The sequence below is a fragment of the Copadichromis virginalis genome, linkage group LG5 (genome assembly GCF_057382275.1).
Source record: "Copadichromis virginalis isolate Kocher_CV1m ecotype Utaka linkage group LG5, C_Virginalis_male_GT1.1, whole genome shotgun sequence".
NCBI classification, from domain to species: Eukaryota; Metazoa; Chordata; class Actinopteri; order Cichliformes; family Cichlidae; genus Copadichromis; species Copadichromis virginalis.
The window spans coordinates 12,249,135-12,269,112 of NC_140622.1; the positions used below are offsets into that span (position 1 = coordinate 12,249,135).

Genomic DNA, 19,978 nt, shown 5'->3' on the forward strand with positions numbered 1-19,978 from the left:
CACAGGCCTCCACAGTTCATACCATAACAATAAAAACTCAAAACTCATCCAGTGTATGCTGAATGTGCTCTAAAATTTCTTTATCCTACTTAGCCATATAGAATATTCTGCTCAAATAATACTAAAAAAAAACTGAACCATGTCACTTATTTACTGCTGAATGTGAAAGTCAAATCCTTTTTTAAAAAAAGTTTAAAAGCTTTCCAGGAGCTGTCATACTTGCAGAACTTGCTCTCTGTAGCGCAGGAAGACTGCTCCTCCTTGCCTTGACATAACTCAGCCAATACTGGTGAGGCCTGTTGTTTACAGTTCTGCTGCGTTTAATTGGACAATACACACAGGAAGACTCCTGGTATAAAATAGTTTTCGGAGAGTTATTGCACCTGTGATGGAAAGAATGGAAGAAAGACTACAAAATATGATGTGTGCAGTATGATCAGTGCAAGATGAATCACACCAAACGGTGTCCTGTGATCTTGGAGAGATTCTCGTGGTTCCAATGGTACTAACATTTATTTTTGTGCTTCTTTTCATATTTTTCTGTGACAAAACCCAACTTAATTTATTTAAAGTTCTAAGACAACAATTGTGAAAAAAAAATGAAGTCAAGGCGCATCTAAGTATCAGTTATAGCTGCAGTAAAGAATTCTCCGATCTTCCATACAATGCTATGAAACGAAGCACACATGCACTGAGCTACCAAGCACTGTGACCCTCTGGAGATAATATAAGCATCATGTGACATGCCTGTGAGGACTTGAGGCTATTTTGGTGGCAATGATGATACCCTTAACTATAATAGTGATGGTGAGACTAATTGTCGAGCAGGAGCCTGCAAATGCAGATCTGTGAATAAAGAATAAAGACAGCCTCGCATACAAACACACAGAAAAGATAAGATAGGACGACACCGGGGAAATGACGAGGCATGGGCAGAAAAACACGTGGAAACGGAAACGACCAGGACTCGGGAGGCTTCACGTACAACACAGACTATTCATGACGGGGTGGAATAGAAACAGTGGAAAGTCACGTAACTCTCCACCGACCTTCAGCACATTCCTCCCTAAAGGCTAAAGAGATCAAACCACTCACCCCACTCACCCTATGCTCCTGCTGTTAGCCTCGCACCCAAAACCTCTCACAGTACACCAGGATAACCACATTTTAAAAAACTGTGTTTGATAACAGCAACCAAATGACTCAATGAAAGACATAATTTGTGATCCCCCACTGAGGAAACAGACTTCTAACTTAAGCAGGCATGCTTTAATTTTTTTTATTGTCATCCTTTTGGTTTGAAACCCTTTGCTTTTGAGGAATTACGCAAAAAAAGGGAAGTGTTCAAGACACTGTTATGTCAACATCATGTTAGTAATTGAGACATAGTGGTACATCAGGACTGGACTTGTCTCTGTATTATGGAGCAATTAGCACAAAACATTCCCTCCCCTAATTCGTCACGAGGAAAAAAACATGCTTTGGAATATGCTGTGATATTTCACTCGGGGAAAGCTGAGACTTTATTGTTTTATTCTCAGAACTTCTAAACTTCTTACGTTCACAGAGGCCCGAAGAAGAGCTGTGCAGTCCTGCTGACAGTACGGCAACATCCCAAAGGCAGAAAAGCCAAGTAGCTTTTTATGATCAGCGTCCCCTTAACACTCTTGGCATCACATGATCAAAGTGGGCTAAAGGTTGCAATCATAAACATGAAAATTTTGACCTTTTGCAGTTGAATGACATGTCAGATGGCTGCGTCCCACAGAACTACTTCGCTGCTCCTATTAATAGCAGCCTGACAAAGCCTGAAATACACGATACCAAAAAAAAGAAAAATGTTGCCACATCCACAGGAAACGTGTCTGTCACACGAAAACTTCTATTTTAAGTTTAGGAGCGTGTTTAGAACCACCACGTGGAAAATCTTAGCATCTATGTGAAGTGGATTCACCCAAGAGGTTTCCTTTCTCCCTGCTAAGGTTGTATTTTAAAGAGAAACTGTAGTCACAATTTACTGGAAGCATTTTATCACCACAGTGACACATAAGAAATTTCTCAGGAAAACTGACACAACTTGCCAATGCAACACAACCAGCCGTTAGCCCACTGCAGCTACAGGAAGCTGACAGTCTGAGTGCTGCTCTGTTAACAGGACACCAGACTGATCTGCAGCAGTGATTCTGTACAAAAAAAGTTTCTCAGATGGAAGCGATTGTGGAGGCTACATTTTATTAACATTTTAGGATTTTGAATCCTAAAAGGAAGGCAGCAAACGAAGGACGATATTAAGACAAAAGACAATAATGAGCCTTTTAGTTTCACAGTCTGTCCACAGTTAGTTTCTTTGAGTGTGATCTGCACACAACTGCATAGTTACACCATAGACAGGTAAATCCAGCATTCAAATACACAACGTATACCACTACAAATATCTCTACACACAGGTACTCTTACAAACAGCCCAGCCCCCTCCCCAAAAAAGAAAAGACATTATTACACAAAATAATTAAAAACAGAGATGCCTGCGGTGACAACAGACAGGTGATATCACGTCTCCACGTCCCTGAAATATCCAGGTTTAACTCTGGCGTTCCTAATGTCTCTTATTTTAGAGCACACTTGCTTGAAGTTGAGTCTCTCAGAAGTCTAAAGCACCTCTTGAACCTTCCACCAAAGCTCATCCTTGCCTCACTGACTCTGGCATACCGTGGACCCACTCTTGCCCCCCGCAGCGGCCTTCTTGCGCCTCTTGTTGAGCAGAGGGTTGCTGGAGGTGTCGAGATCTTTGATCTTCACCTGGTCGTAGTCCACACGCATGGTCGCTAAAGCGCTGGTCATCTCTTCCTGCGAGAGAAGAGGCAGATGTTGGAGGATTTAGCTGGCGCTTACGGATGTGGAAACCGTTTGCTTTTTTACCAGTGGCACATGTATGTTTCCAAAGAGCAGCCAGTTAGCTTAGCATAACGTCAAGACATAAAATGGAGAAAACAAGCAAGCACGCTAAAGCTAATGAATTAACGCAATATGTCTGCTTTTTATTTTCCAAACAAAAAGTATAAAAAGGAGAAGCTGCGGTTTTAGTGAGGACTGTTTCTCAGCAGGGAACAGTTGCAGGTGTTGGTCAAGAAACTGTGAGGACATAAAACCCAAAGAGCCTGCAACTTTTTTTTGTTTACACATCAGTATAGGTATGAATTTTTTAAAAAAGGAGACGATATGTTAACCAGAGAAGCTTTAAAAGTGCTGATAAGTGGAATTTATTGCTGTAGGATGGTGTCAGGTTAGCTGTTTCCAGGCTTTACACCACCCCAAAATAATTAGAGCTGACATCTATCCTCTCATTAGTCATTTTTCACACCATCAACTCTTAGAAAGGAAACAAAGGAGGATGTTTCCTATAATGTCAAAATCTTCGCTGCAAAGGCTTCCACGCAGTTCGCTGCTGTTCAAGATCTGTGCAGCAGGAAAAAACTAAGCAAAGGTAGAAAGAAAAAAGGAAACAGGCTGGAAATATTTTTATGATTTTAAAAAAAGGCCTGAACTCAAAATGAGTCAGAACAGACCTCAGAGAAAACTAAACCTTTTCCATTTACTGTGAATAAAGCTCAATATAAAGACTGTACCCTCCTGACTCTTTGCTTTTTGAGAAGTGGTCTTTTATGCAACGCTGTACCCAGTACCCACTGCAGAAACGAACAGTGGTGTATTGTGAGCGTATCATTTTGCTGAATGGTCTTTTCACACCTTATCATGACAAACCTGTTCATTCAGCTGTTGTGAAGGAATGTGCCATTCCACATGTTATTTACAGGGATTGAAAATAAGTGATTGCCTAAGTGAGACATTTTGTACATTTCTGCATGGCTGAATGAACTTGATATGAGGAAGTGGTGTTTTCTTTTGTTTAGTAGTTTAAATCAGGAAAAAATGCAGGAATGGCAAAAGGTAAGCTAAGCTTAGGTGTGTTTGGGTTAAATATTAAACTGTAACTCATACAGTTGTACAGACTGCAAACACTTCTTCACCCTGCTGGTTGTCAGGAGATAATAAGAATGTAAACACATGAGGATGGCAGTTTTCCTCACATTTCCATCATTAGAATATTTAAAGGGCCACTTTGCTGTTTTCACACATGAAAATCTGTTTAGAGGTCGTTAGGGTTTTACTCCAACAGCTGAAATTGTTGTATATGTCCTCTGTGGTTCTGAGCTTTTTAATGATGTGATTGTAAGCGGCCTTGATTACATCATATGTATGCCTTTAGGTGCATTTCAGAGCGTACATGGAGGCTTGAGGTTTCAAGAGAAACCAGAGTAAACTGGGACATTCTCATGCATTCTGGAAAGTTACCAGTTCAATATTTTTGGAGTTTTCCCCCATACTGGTCTATAAACCACTGCAACGTTAACTGAAACCCTACCGCAAGCTGAACATTTCAGCAGCCTATCATTAACAAGCTGTAATGTCAAGATGTGACCAGAGGGGGTCGATGTTGTCGTGCTACTGACCTTCACGTCCTCCCACATCTCTCTGTCTTCTGTCAGGACCCGTGTGGTGTGCAGGGGAGTGGAAGGAACCATCATGGACTGCTGCAGAGTCAAAACACAAACACCGATGAGGACGTAAGCAAACAGATGCACAGACAAGCAGGAAACAGTAGATGAGGCGTGTACGGGTGCTTACATTGATCCAGGGGTGGTTCATAAACTGGGTGATGGTCATTCTCTCGTTAGGGTCTGTCTTCAGTAGTTGGTGGATCAAATCTTTTGCTGGGAGACACAAGGCAATGCAAAGTTTACAACTTTTCACATGATGTTTGCCTTGGAGATAAAATGTTCTATTTATAGTGGATTTTGATGTGTTGAATTCAAATGTCACTATTAAAACAGCTGCTTGTCTCATTGTTTTATATATTGGTAGATAAGTTGAAAATATGTGCTGTGATTTGCTGAAACATGGGCAAATGTACAGGGAAATACAGGATATAAGGCAAAAACAGAGTTTTTACAGTTTTAACAACCATCAAAGTGAATATTTTGCATGGCCACCTTTATTCTTTAACAAAGGCTGAACTCTTAGGCATGCTTTCTTGTAATTTCTTCAATTAGTCTCGAGGTTCAGGCTCTGGGGAGAACAGACTGATAGTGTTTTATGTGTCTTTCTATTATCTATTATCAGTGCATTTGGGATCCCTGTCATGCTTTACAGAGAAGCTGTTGCCAGATAGGTGCTTTCCAGATGGTATTTTTAAATATTCTATTTAAAAATCGGACTTTTCTGACATCAATTTTGAAAATATACCCAGTACCACTGTCTGAAATTAGTTCCATGGAAGCGGAATATAAAGAAATCCCATGTGGCTCAAGACTTTTGCACAGTACTGTATATAAATAAGACTTGATATGAAAAAAAAAAGGTTTTCCCCCCAGTTGTTGATGTTTCCACAACCAAACTTATTGAATTAACAAAATATTTCACTGGTGCATTTTCTGTGAGTCAAAGTACTTTCAACAGCACACTGTGAAGGAAAAGGAAAATATTACTCAGGGATATTATGCAAAAAAAAAAAAAACCCTTGTAACTTTAATTTGCATCATTACAAATTGTTTAAGGTTGAATCAAAGGTCAGAGCAGAGTTTAAATATAATACCAAGAAGAAGAAGGAGTCACTGGAGCAAACGGAGCCACATATTTAACACTGGATGCAATTTAAAGAGACGGTGACAATGGACAGAATATTCAACATTAGAACAAGATTTATTGGGGAAAGAATCCCAAACTACCTGGCTATATCTGAAAAAGTAATCCCCGCCTAAACCTAATAACTGGTTGTGTTACCCTTGGCAGGAAGAATTGCAATCAAGTGTTTGTGTAGGATTTTGGCCCACTCATCTTTGGAGAATTATTTTAAATCAGTCACATTGGAGGGTTTTCGACTACGAACCGCCTGTTTAAGGTCAAAGCACCTCAATCACATTTCAGTCCACTTTGACTAGACCACTTCAAAACCTTCATTTTGGTTTTTTGAGCCATTCACAGGTAGACTTGCTGTTTTTTTTACGGACCTCTGTCCTGCTGTGCACCTGAGCTTCAGGGCATAAACTGATGGCTACAGTTCAGGATTTTGTGGTAGAACAGAATTCACGGTTCCATCAGGTACAGCAAGTCGCCCAGATCACCTTTTGTCTCGTCAGTCCAGACTTATACCCAAGTCAAAGCCTTGGGTATAATCAAGATGAAGATGTGAGATGAGCCCTTGTGAGGTTTTTTTTTTGGTCAGCAGTGGTTTTCTCCTTGGACCTCCCCCATAGATGCCTCGTGAACTCTGACCTTAACTGAGGCACGTGAGGCCTGAAGACTTTTTTTTGAAAATTTCTAACATTTTGAGTTATTTTCCAGTGTTAGAAAATCAGCACTGCTCAGTGTTGGTCATTGTTAATCTTCAAAACTGACTAGGTTACTTTAAAAAAATATAACACTGTCAAAAGTGTTCATTTAACACTCAACAGTGTTATATTTAACACCCATTTTGGTGGACCCATATAGACACTCTCTAGTGTCAATTTAACACTGGAGATTTTGCTGTGTAACCTTTCTAAGCCTGATAGTTGTCAGTGACTTTTTAAATTAGGTCATGGCATGAAATGTTGCTTTTTGAGATCTTTTAGCTTGTTTCACTTTGTCAGGCAGTTTCTCTTTTAGCGACTTCTTGATTCGACAGGTCTGGCAGCAATCGGGCCTGGGTGTGACGGGTGAAATTAAACTCAGCTTTCTAAAGAAATGTGGTTCATCATTTATCATTCACTGTTAATTCAAGATTTAACAAGGGAGGGAATCATTTTTTCACACACAGCCAGGTTGGTTTGGATAGTATTTTTTCCCTTAATAAAAATAATCATCATTTAAAAACTGCATTTTTATTTACGTGGGTTATCTTTCTCTAATATTACATTTTTTATGATCTGAAACATTTAATTGTGAAAATATACACATATACACAAATATACACAAAACTAAGAAACCAAGAAGGGCCAAATACTTTTTAACCACACTGTAAGTAAAGTTTATATAACAGCGAGATGCAAACTGGGGCAAGATTATATCTTGCTGTATATGATTCTCGAAAATGTTTCTATATGATAATATCTTAACTTGACATACATTGACATTTAGTAAATCTGCAGAATTGGCCTGAGTGCAGCCCCTGCTGTTTAAGGTTTCCTGTTTCTGACAATAGAGAGCAGACAAGCAGGCCATACATGCATGAATGCAGATAAACACTGCTGTGTCACACATGATTGCAAACATTTGTAAAACCTGCAAATGTTTACAATAAAAAGACAAATATATTAAAAATGTTTTTTTTGTAATTCTCTCACAAAAGCTCAGATGTTTAGCCTACAGGAGTTTCTATTCATATGGATTAAACAGAGGGAAGCTACAGACTTTTTTTTTGCTGCCATACAAAATTAAAAGTTGTAGAAAATTTGTACATTTTTGAAGAATGAAACATGTTTATGAATTTTGCATCTCTTAAACAGCACAGTGGCTTTAATTTGACACGTCTAAGGAATTTACAGTAATTTTAGAAAATTTTAGTTTTGTTTTTTATAAACAACCCTCCGTTTGAGATCGGATATTTTTCAATGGCCAAGTCGGTCAGCTGATCTCAACCTCAACAAGCAGCAACTGAAGGAGGCTGCAGTAAAGGCCTCGCAGAGCATCTTAAGATAGGAAGCACAACATTTGGTCTGTGGTTTCTAGACTTCAAAAAGTATCTGACTGCAGAGGTTTTTTATCCAAGTATAAAAAAAAAAATCCTTTTATTTAAAATTATGCTACTTTGTCCAGTTGAACCTCTGAAAATGGCAGACTAAGCAGAAAAAATGGCTTTAAATCTCTAAATAGTTTATACAAAATTTTATATATTATATAATTTTCACCAAACCCCTTGTCAAAGCTGTAAATCTGCACTTAAATCATCTGTTTGATTTAAAATCCACTGTGCTGGTGTAAAGAGGCAACCCTACAAAAACTGTCCTTGTCTAAAAACAAATAGACCTAACGGTAACTATGTGTGCTCGTTGCCTATATGGCTGCAAGCTAATATGCTGTTTGACAGTGTTTTAGTTTGAGTTCCTCACCTTCCTGTGACACCTCCGACCACTCTGGATTAGGAAATTCATACTGGCCCATCCTGATCCTCCTCTTCATCCCAGGAGAAATGGCTTGGCCTGTATTCGAGTAAAACGGAGGGAAGCCGCACAATCTGCAGAGACAAACAAGCCGTAATGATGACGACCATTTAAAAACGTAATAAAATTAAGCAGCGCTTCTTGTAACAATATCCAAATACAAATACATGCGCCGTACAATAACATCTGTGGTGAAATCAGCACTGGCCTCCACACAAAGACAGTACTCACAGGATGTACATGATGACGCCCAGAGACCACATGTCACATGACTTGTCGTACTTCTCTGGGCCCAGAACCTCGGGAGCTTATCAACAGGAATACACACGTACAAACAATATAACAGTGGAGATTAGGGCACAGGCAAAAAGTGACTCAGCAGCTTATTACTGTCATTTTGAAACATCTGGCTCATTTGTTAATATGGCCCAAACCCATCCCGGGACAAAGTAAGACATCTTACCCACATAGTACGGAGTATAACAAGGAGTCTGCAAAGGATTATGCAGCGTGGTCTCCTTTGCAAAGCCAAAGTCTGTCAGTTTGAGGACCGCATTTTTCTCTTTACTTGTGTACAGCAGGTTCTCTGGCTGGAGGTGGAAGCAGCAGAGGAAAACAAGTGAACCAAGCTTTCACCAAACTACCCAGACATGACATCACATGCTTCACGATTTGGGCACTGAACTTCATCTCTGCGTACCTTGATGTCTCTGTGCGCGATATCAATGTTGTGGAGAAAATCGATGGCCGTGCCGATGTCCCTCATAATCTCTGATGCCTCTGGGAGGAAAAACAGGTAAGCAGACTCTCTCAAACCAGAAGCAATTCCAGTGTTAAAACAACAGGAGGCACAGATGAAAGAGAGCTCGCTTTAACTAGTTAACACGCCACCGTTGCTGTGTATCCATCACGTGGAGTCTGCCCTCCATCAGTCCTCACCTTTTTCAGTGAACGCCTGGTCTCCTCTGGCCTGGATTCTGCTGAACAGCTCTCCTCCCTCCATACTGGACACATAGACAAGCAGGGAGAGAACAGGGATCAGTGTATTATAGAATAGTACCCACATTTCTGTTAGTACACGTGTACCACTTTTACAAAGTGCTTCACAGTTGGGATAAAAAGGCTTTAAAAATAAGTGTACATATTTGTACAGAGTCAAGCACACAGCCTTTCATTCAATCCTGCATACAAAAAGCCACAGATAACAGACAAAAGATTCAAACAAACCACAGAGCCAACCATCAGCCAACCTGATAAGGAAGGCTGTTCCAAAGTTAAGGGTCTAAAGTGTGATCACGCCTGGTTTTAAAATAAGTGTGTGGAACAGATGGGTGACCCTGATCAGACGACAGGAGTCTAGAGCTCTGCTACAGGAGCCTGTCCATGTAAGGTTGTCTGTAAATTACACATTAGAGATCATTAAAGACCTGCTTGCCTTTACACCAAAATTTGAGAGCATTTTTTTCCATCAGTAAAGGAAAGGAAGACCAAAAGAAATGTTGGTCTTCCCCCAAAGCAAAAGCACCAGGATTATTTTAAACTACTAGTGTTATTTTTTAAAGGGGGGATTCTTTTACTTAATTATGAACTATTTACTCACACTGCTAAATCTTTTGGAGTTTCTTCTGTGACGAAACGGTAAGTGAAATAATAAAAATACTGAGTGAAAGTGAAACTGAGACAGTTTAAAAACAGGAAGAAGGGAAAAACACCAAAGTCCTACTAAACAAAACTGTGTTTATACTGAATGAGTGTGCCATTATTAATTCATCTTGCAGTGATATAAACACTATTTGTCACTTCTGTAGTGTCATTAATGACTTAGCAGCACAATAAGAGGTTATTTTGCAATAACATAAACGTTTGGTTTCATTTTATATCTGAGAAACGTTCAGAGACTCACTACCAAAAACATCTTGAGCCAGATGCTTCCCACTCTCCACTTTCATTGTGTGATATAGAGAATCACTGATACCTGAAACTCCACCTTGAGTTCTTTGGAAAAATGTCTCCATAATTGCATTAAGTAAGCGCACTTACTCCAGCACGCTTCTTGTGGATCACAAATGAACTGAGAGCTGAAGGAAGAACGGGAGCTGCTAAGCTACCCACAGCGAGCCGAGCAACTTCCTTCATACAGGAAGCAGCAGACATTCTCTCGCTGTGTGTGTACCGTCAAGGTCACTACGCACATATAACAAACACCTGCCATGTCAGTCAATGCGGTGATGACAATCACTCTTTAAAATTCCCGCATACTGAGCAAAGGTGTCATGCCTATGGAGTTCCTTTTTTTTTCCTCTGAATTATTCACATTTTCTCCCTTAGAGAAATAAAAAGTCCAGAGTTCAAACATGTGTCAAAGCACACACAGTTATGCGTCCTTCACTCATATTCACCTTAACTGTAGCTACTTTCCAAACCTTTAACCTTCTCCTACCTTACAACATGCATTGACTTGGACAGTCACCATATGTAGACAAGTGTTTTTGTCCTTATAAGGAAAACACTTCCCCACAACATGAGTAATACCTGAACCACACACACGCACACACACGCACACACACACACACTTACACAAACACACAGACTGTTTAGCAATGGCGTTGAATTCATTACAAACAGTTTGTCATGACACATGAAGCCCAGATGAAATTCTGTCTCTATGTCAGCTTCAGAGCAGCAGCTCTTATAACTGACCTTTAACTTGTATAAAGTTAAAGGTCACTATGGCTCAGTGGGGCAGAGCTTATTATGTAACTAAACATGTGTTCTACATATTTAAAAAAAAATAGACCCTTTTCTCCCAGCGGCCATGTGACATGACGTAGCTGGAAAACGCAGGTGTTACTAATCACATAATTAAGGCTCGTAAACAAATCAGACTCCCTGGTTAATGACACCGGTAACACCTGTGTTACTTCGTGTCAACATGGCTGCCGTGACGTCTGCATAACGTTCCTGGGAATGGCTTCACCGGCTGTACTGAAAGGTGATGTAATCTCTGATTTCAAATAAAATCCACAGATGACGTAAGCGTGTGCCCGGCTCTATCCTAACCTAACCTCAGTAAAGAACTAATGTTATTATTTGACAGAAGGAGACCATATACAGGACGGCCTCTTAATTCTGTTTATATTTAGCCCAACTAACACTTTGAGCTTGAGTTGCTGTTATCTGTGCAGTTACAGTGTCACAACAGCGTTGATAGTATCTTGTTGGAAAAACATGTGGGCATGTTGTAAGACCTTAATCACTGCTGAGCTCATTTTCTTTGTTTGTCATGAAGCAAGGTTAAAAAAAAAGAGAGAGAGAGAAAAAGCAAAAGTGTAAGCTGTAAAAATGATGCAAGGCAACTTTAGCTTGTTATTTTTAATCTTTCACTTTGTTATGTTGTCATTTATTCAAAGGGCGTCATCTTACTCGGAGCTGTGACTTATGGGACTCTGTACCCACTCCGAGCTCTTTTTCACATTAAAATACTGATTCATCATTACGTCCTACAGAATGAAAACTTCTTTAATGTCATGCTTTCAACAAAAAGAGAGCAGACTTGCTCTAAGTTTCAAGACACTGTTGTTTTTTTAAGAAAAGCTTTAAATATGAAAGTACAGAGAAAGTGTTTGATTCAAGGAAGTGCTAACTGACTGGTGAGATCCTACCACTCCATGATGATGAGCAAGCACTTCTTCCCGTGATACATGTTCTCATAGAGGCTCAGGATGCGAACGATGTACGGCCCTCCTGACACTCGCCAGTGGAGCTCCACCTCTCGCCTCGCTTTGGGACTATCATAGAGAATCTGGGAGAGACGCAGAGAGAAGGACAGATCATGTCACGTTATATAATCATTTATGAGGAGTCATTCAACTTTAACATGGATAGTTTTGGTGTAGTGTAACACAGCAGCAGCATCATTTTATAAAAACATTTTAAAAAACAAAACAAAAAAACAAAAGCAGTTTTTGTTTTTTTCTGCATAATGTGATATACATGAGCCAAGCTGATAAGTAGATGAATCAATACTAAATACGTTGATGGTAAAAATAATCAACATCGTCTTAGGTTTTACATGTCAAGACATATGTGGGTCTAAAAATTTGGCAAATACGCTCTTGTATGAAAAAATTACATGATATATTACACTGTGTTGTTATTTTTTTTAACAAAAGGTCAGTCAAAAACTGTAAAAGCAGTGAGCAGTACATCCCTACTGCTTACAAAGGAGTTAAGAGGGTAAGTATGAGCCAGGTGTTGCTAGGCAGATGCATTCAATGCTATAAAAGCAGATGATTTTTGGCAGTTCTCTGGTCTGCACCATTCAGGTGTGTGTTACACAACGTCAAGACATCACGAGTGATCTTGTTGCTCATCAGTTTTGGTTTTAATCTGATTACTCACAACTAGGGATGGGTATTGATAAGATTTTCACGATTCCGATTCCATTTTCGATTCTGTTTAACGATTCGATTCTTTATCGATTCTCTTATCGATTCTTTTTAAAAAAGGAGAACACTAAGTTCGATTAGCTTAGAACTTTGTTTTATATCTTCTCTTTGAACAAGATAGAAATTTAGGAGTAACATGGCCTTACAAACCCAACAGTGAGATCTTAAGAGATCCAGCCTACGGCTCTTCAATGGGTGTCACAGGGTCCCCAGGAAAAAAAATTGTAAATGTAAAATAATAAAATAAATATTCTTCTGTAGCAATAACAAAGCATAACATAAATTATTCAGTAGCAATTACACAAGAATATCCAGTAATGTCCCTGCCTACAATTAAACACATTCACTTACCTAAAATTGGGGGCATCTGCTGTGGCAAATGGGTTCAAGCCAGTGTTTCCAACTTAGCGACTTTGTCGCTATATTTAGCGAGTTTTCAGACCCCTTAGCGACTTTTTTTAGAATAAAGGTCGCTAAAAAAAGGACGTGAAAGCGCGTATCGATTTTACTCTCAACAAGCAGTGGGTGCTGTAACGCAGTCAGTTCTTCTTTTACTCGTATGCTGTTTTGTGGATCACAAGGTTTAAAACTACTTATAAACACACACACAAAGTAACTCCACCAGAGTGCCTATTTCAGGTCACTTTTGCCGGTCCAAGCCCGGGTAAAGGAGCAGGGTTGGAATTGTGACATTAAAAAAAACAATAATTGCTAAAATAAATTTAATTTGTAGTTCTAAATAAACTAAATGCATTAAGGAAGTTTTTTACTCACTTTATGTCTCTTCCACGATGTTATTTCTCTCTCCAACAACATAGGTTACAATTAGATTAGCATGACCAATTATGCAAATCAGGCGATGACATCATTTAGCGACTTCTAGCGACTTTTAGGACAGCCAATAGCGATTTTCCTTACTGAGGAGTTGGCAACACTGGTTCAAGCCTTTTACCACAAACTTAGTCACTGCTCGGTGACATTCGTCTATCCTGGCCTGAAAGGAGACGCTACCGGTAGACTGCAGCGAGAACTGCCAGCATCTGAGCCAGCCAGACTCTGTCTGTCTGTCTCATCATGGTCACCTAAATGCACAGTAATAGCAGGTTTTGTAATAAGGCAGATCGCGCTAACATAATATGCACTGTTAGTTGATTATTTACCTGCCGCATTAACGGGAGAGGACGTGCAAACGTTACCGCTGCTGCTGGGTTGAGATTCACGAGTCCGGAGCGGAATTAAAAACATGACATTCATTTAAGGTTATCACGTGTTTTGTGAGCAAATGCTTTTGCATATTCGTAGTGTTTCCTCCCTTAAATGAAGTATCTACTTTGCAAGTATTGCAAGTTGCCCTGTTGTCATCCGTTCTCGTAAACTTTTGAGCGTTTGAGCCGCTTACGCGCCGTGTTTCCTGCCAGGTAAATGACGCTCCGCAACGTGGTGACGTCATTCGGGGCGACTGGAATCGATAAGGGAATCGTTTGCAAAAATGGCAAACAATTCCAAGGAATTGAAACAGTGGGAACCGGTTCTCAACAAGAACCGGTTTTCGATACCCATCCCTACTCACAACTGGAAAACATTCAAGACATCAAATTGACCCCAAGGTCAGACAATGCAGTTATACCTCAGACTCCACAGGCCTCAGTTGGTATGTTAAATGTTAAAGTTTGTGACAGCACAAATAGAAAAAGACTGAACAAATATGGCTTTTTTGAGAGGTGACTGGGGGAAAAAAGCCTCTTCAATCTAAAAGGAACATTTGCAGCATTTCTTAGCACTGCAAAGTTTCAAATGAACAAACCAATGTGGAGATGTTGCGCCATATTTCACAGTGTTACGTTTGGTGAAAACCAAACACAGCACATCGGCACAAACACCCCGCACCAACTGTCGAGCACGGTGGTGGAGGGGGTGATGATTTTGGTTTGCTTTCCAGCCACAGGACCTGGGTACCTTGCACTCATTGAGTCAACCGTGAACTCCTCTGTATACCAAAGTACTTTAAATTCAAAGGTGAGGGCGTCTGTGCAACAACTACAGCTTGGGCTAAACTGGGTCAATGATACTGTTTTAATCCCAAGCACAGCAGCAAATCCACGACAGAATGACTGAAAAAGAAAAGAAGCAAGGTGTTGACCCAGTCAAAGTCCAGATAAACCTGACGCAAAGGCTGTGGCATGACCCTAAGAGAGCTGTGCATAAACAAATACCCATAACATTGCAAAGAAAGTGGGCCAAAATTCATTCACAAAGATGTGAGAGACTGATACTCATACAGAAAACCATTATTTAAGGTTTCTGCAGCTAACGGTGATTCTACAAGCTACTGAATCGTGAGGTGTGCTTAGTCTCTTACACAACTTCCATATTTTAGCTTAGCTATTGTTTAATAAGTAATGATTTATAATCTCATGCTGCGTGCTGTTCCTCCTTTGAGGTGGCATTTAAATAGTTTTAACAACTGGTGAGAATCAGATGATTTTTTTGTTGTTATGTAAAACCAAAGCACGGAAAGAGGGTACTTTCTTTTCAAAACGACTGTAAGTGGATTGGTAGTTCAAGCTCTAATGTCAGTATAAGAACTGATGCCTATAAATACTGGAATACTGGAATAGCCGGGTACTCACACAGTTTGCAATACAGCAGACACACACACATACACACACATACACACACACACACACACAGACGTACAAAGCAGGTGACAGACTTTGACATAGCACACAGTCAAGGGGTATTTTTGGATGTGACAGTGATGGAGCTATCCCCTGTTGTTCACAAGGCCGGTCTGCTTACAGACTGCGCCTGGAATACACAACACACACAGAGTTTGACTCACTGACGTATGACAGACACACATACATAAATCTGTGGTGTGTTGCAGGTGACTTTCGCAAGGCTCTACCCGAGCAAATTGGATTCAGCTGGTGGGTAAACATGAAATTTCTTGGAAACTCCAAAATGCCGGAAAGAAACAGCTCATCTGTGTAGCGCCTTTTTTTCCTCTATCTTTTTTTGCTTGCTAATGTCAAAGAGGAAGCAAAGGGTTCAGAGGACGGCAGTGTGTTAAAAGAAGAAGTTGAGGGTTTCCGGTGTCTGATCTGCTACTACATGTGTCCTATTTTGCTCACCCTCGCCCACTTGCCTTGACTTTAAGCGGAGCAGTGGGCAGGTTTTGCTTTTGCTATGTAATTTATAGCTTTATGACTCCAATCAAGAGCAGATAGTTTATGAGCTGGTTTCCTTAATTTCCTGCAGCGAAACAGAATCGGCTCTAATAAAAAGGGGCCTGTAGCACTGTAGTAAAACATAAAAAGGGTTGCAGAGGAAGGACTAAGAGAACGAGACAGTTAATCTTCAGGAGGATTTTGTTCTTATTTGAAAGGGCACGTAAACCAGTCAACGATGACTCGACACTCAGACGAATCAGATCTGTGTCAGGAGAAGCTTAAGAAACACTGAGACACACACCTTTAGCTGATAACGCCCACTAAATTTAACCACATGCTGCCTCCCACAGAACCTTGGTTAACACACACACACGCGCACACACACAAACACACTTTAATTGCTCGAACATGTTTACACTCTATTAAATATTAGTGAATTTCAAAGTGCTGGTCTGTATATCTTCATAAAAATGTGGTTTATCTTTACAACATCTGCCAATAAAGATCTGCTCATAAAGGCTACAGCAAAGTGGTCTAGAAAGCAGGAGACTGTGTAAGTGCTAAATACTAATGTCAGCAATCCTAACATGTTCATATTCAGAGAACATCAAAGATTTGTTGGGTTGTTTCTTTTGCTTTTGGACCAAAGTGATACACAGACTGATGATACCAATTCTAGAATCACTTTTTTTTTCTTTATAATGATTTAAAAAGCCTGAAAAACTCACTCAAAATTGTAAATGGCCTTTTTCTTCTATAGTGCTTTTCTACTTGAACCTCAGTCATTCACACACTTTGCTTTCTGTCTGACATTCACACTCTGATGAACACATCAAGGGAACTTCAGTTCAGTATCTTGCCCAAGGATGCAGATGACCTGTGCTCACAGCCACCTCTTAGAAGACTTCTACTGCTCAAGTATAAAAATACTCACAATGCATTTTTGCATATAGAAAGTGGAAGTGAAGCAATGAAAACATAAAGTTCCTCTGTGCTGTAAAGGTACAGAGTGATCAGAGTGATCCCAACAAGACACTTCCAGCTCTGTTGGGTTGATGAGGTTTAAAAGCCTAAATCCTTCAATTCATTCAAGAGGACCCCAGAGACTGATTAACTTGTTGGAGGGAGCTTAACCCTAACCTATGAGATCTTACAGAAACTTTCAAAACAAAAGTCTTTTTTGGAGCTGCCTTTAACCAAAACAGTGGGCATTTCCTTTATGGTTTGGATAATTTACACCCTGAAACACACTCATTTGTGCAACAAGTGTGCCAAAGTGATAACCACAGAACCCAAAGCCAAAGCCATTGATAAGATTTTGACTATGAGTAAAACAGGCCTGCAGGCCATTTAGCTTCACTCGAAAAGGCCCAATGTTCTCTTAAGTGGAACAATCATTTGTACTTCTGTCTAAGCAGTTAATGGTGGAGGTCACGAACGCATCCAAACAGCACAGGGCTCTCTCTCCCATCCCCTGCTGTTAAGTAAGAAAAATCCAAGTTAAAAGAACCAAGATAACTTTAACTGCATTACACTGAAAGGATGGCTTTGTTCAAGCACTGCTGCAAAGTAGATTAAAGCCATAGCCATCTATTACATTCAGCGCTCAGAGCAACACTTAATTTAAAAACCCAATGGGCCGGTCATCCGACTCTACATCAGTCTAGCTTCTGTTTACTTTTACTCACTATTTAACTTGACATAACAAAATTAATCAAATTTACATAAACGGCTGTATGAACAAGCACAGTGCAAAAGAAAAACTGCAGCAGCTACAATAGAGAAGACAGACTGAGCCATCAGAAGTGTTTCTTCTGCCGTCTCTTAACACCTTTTAACAGATCTTCAGAGAGAAGAAGATGGTCAGAGGCTTAATGTGATGCGTTCCCTCTCTACTTGGGTCACAGCGATCTATTGCCGGCTTTCCCCTACGGAACAGTGTGGTTGCAGTGACACACACACAGTCTTTTGGCAGAACATTAAAAGACACAAAACTTTCTTTGTGTGTTTCAGTTCTGTCATTACTTCTGACAAAAGACAAAAACTTGCTGGATTCAGATTAGCATTTTGCCTGAAGATTTTTTCCGCATCGGAAGTCTTTTTCATTTTAAGTAATTCTTTCTGCTCATATTTCTAAGCAGAATTGTTTTCTTTACCGGTCCCACCCATGATGCTATCAAGAAAAGTATCCCCTTTCTGATTTTGGCATTCTATCTTTTTTTTGTAATATTCAATTTCCTGCTGCAGTTTATCTCATTTTTAAATCTTTAGCTTTAGTTTCTATCCCAAAGTTTTGGGTATGCTCTCCTTTTGACACTGCTGCCTGGCTGGCAGCTCAGATCCAGATGGATTACTGTAAACCAGTAAATCTCTCCGGGTCTGTGGACCAGTGGTGACAGGTGAAAACCTGACGACCTGTGCATGTGTGCAGATGAGTGTGAAGGTTTCTACCGCTCCCAGAATAAAGTGTCACCATCACAGTCCGTGTGTCTTTGAAGCAGTGTATCACGTGATATTTTATGGCTAGGTGACCACACACCCATTAACTTGGAACTGCTTGCAAAGGGCTGACCTTCCAGGAAACACCACCAGATAAGTGAATGTGAGCTCGGGGAGAAGCATGTACAGTGCATGTCAAACCCAGTATGATCAGTAGGTATATATACATGCAAAACCAGCAGTCTATTCATCTATCTGTCTATGTCAAACACTGGTTTTGTTAGTAACCTTTAACCTTTCATGTTCCTGGAAAAAGAAAATCCTACTTCCATAAAGGTCATAGTTCTTGATTCTTGTCTACACAAGTTTCCACTCTTATATTTTAAACCCACAGTGCAAACAAACACTTTAGGATAGCTTATGGACCCTTATGTGTGTTTCCACACAGTTAGGTATTTAAACCATACTTGCATTAGATTAGGATCAAATTTAGAGGAGCAGCAAGTGATATAAATAAATACCTAGACACACCACCATAATCCAACATAATGGACTGACGCCTGTTTTTCCAAATGGATTGACCAGTCTGGACAGTCGACATCTATGTTATTACATCCAAACAAAGTGAGAGATAAACTTGTATCAGAAACAGGTGTTCTTTCAGCTGGGATGATCTAGAGTTATCGCTTAAAAGCTATAAAGTCTGCAGTTATACTGTGAGAGTGTCAACAGGAGGGCCGGGGACAATTTATGATATACTCATGAGACTTCGATACCTTTAGCGCGCACTTCTCTCCAGTTTTCTTGTTAAAGCACTCGAGGACTTTGCCGTTGATCCCCAAGCCCAGAACCTGATTGGAGACTTTATAATCGTCCGTCACCGCGTTTCGCTTTATCTCCAGTTTAGGGTAAGTGGGCATGGGGAAGTGTGTGGACTCTGCGTCCTTCTTGTCGGCGGCTGGGAGAACTGCCGGCTGCTCTTGCTGCAGTTTCGGGTTGCCATCCGTGGAGTCTGACTCTGTCCCACCAGTATTTGGCGGTTGCGGAGCTTTTTGCTTTCCGTTTCCATTTTGCAGCATGTTTTACACCGGCTTGCTGTCAACAGCGGTGCACAGAGGGACAAACTGTGAGCAACTCTCCGGATTAACGCGATGAGTCCAGCCCTCCTCCGGTAAATGCGTAAAGCTGAGACCTCTAACGCATCCGCCTGTCCCGTGCGGACTCTACCACAGTGACTCCACTCTATCTTCACACAGGCTTACAAGTCAGAGTCCATTTGGGGAAACTACACTATAATTCTATTCTTTAAATGTAGCTCTCTGAACTTTAGCGATCCGGGGTGGCCCGTGAGAGAAAATCTAAAAAAGAATTTGAGCGCAAATGAACCATTTAAGAAAATTCCAGTCAGACGTGTTTGGGGGTAAAAAAAAAAAAAAGAGGCAGTGGTGACGATTATCTGTTGATCTCGGTTTCCCGCTGATAACTCCTTCAGCTGCATTCACATGGCCAGTCGCTGTCACAGTAGTTTAAGCGCCACCCTCCTTCAGTCAAGTCATATTTCTCAACTGACCTACGCGGCCGCCTTAAAGGAGCAGGACGGATATTCAAGCATCAAATGAGCGCTGCGGGGAGGTGAAACTAGTCAGTGGTAATAACGGTTGTATATTTGGCTGTGCAGAAAATACACACAAAAAAGGATCCAATTACCAAGTGATTTTAG

The 19,978-nt window shown here is 40.4% G+C and overlaps 1 protein-coding gene across 1 annotated transcript; it reads right to left on the minus strand.

Moving 5' to 3' along the window:
- Positions 1 to 1,299: 1,299 nt before the first annotated feature.
- mapkapk3 (MAPK activated protein kinase 3) lies at positions 1,300 to 19,793 on the minus strand. Its single transcript, XM_085455964.1, has 10 exons — positions 19,035 to 19,793; positions 11,861 to 12,000; positions 9,138 to 9,202; positions 8,899 to 8,978; positions 8,662 to 8,788; positions 8,430 to 8,505; positions 8,148 to 8,272; positions 4,687 to 4,772; positions 4,512 to 4,592; positions 1,300 to 2,847 (listed from the first exon to the last, which is right to left on the minus strand). The coding sequence occupies exons 1-10, from the start codon at positions 19,335 to 19,337 to the stop codon at positions 2,692 to 2,694; spliced, it is 1,239 nt and encodes a 412-aa protein (XP_085312090.1). The 5' UTR covers positions 19,338 to 19,793; the 3' UTR covers positions 1,300 to 2,691.
- Between the last annotated feature and the right edge of the window lie 185 nt (positions 19,794 to 19,978).

Bases quoted from the DNA above. Each gene is read 5' to 3' on its own strand.
- mapkapk3 (XM_085455964.1), bottom strand. From the start codon at position 19,337: ATGCTGCAAAATGGAAACGGAAAGCAAAAAGCTCCGCAACCGCCAAAT. The intron at 9,203-11,860 runs GTAGGATCTCAC...CTATGTGTCCAG, and splicing joins TTGCTCATCATCATGGAGTG to TATGGAGGGAGGAGAGCTGT. The intron at 2,848-4,511 runs GTCAGTAGCACG...CTTCTCTCGCAG, and splicing joins AGATGTGGGAGGACGTGAAG to GAAGAGATGACCAGCGCTTT.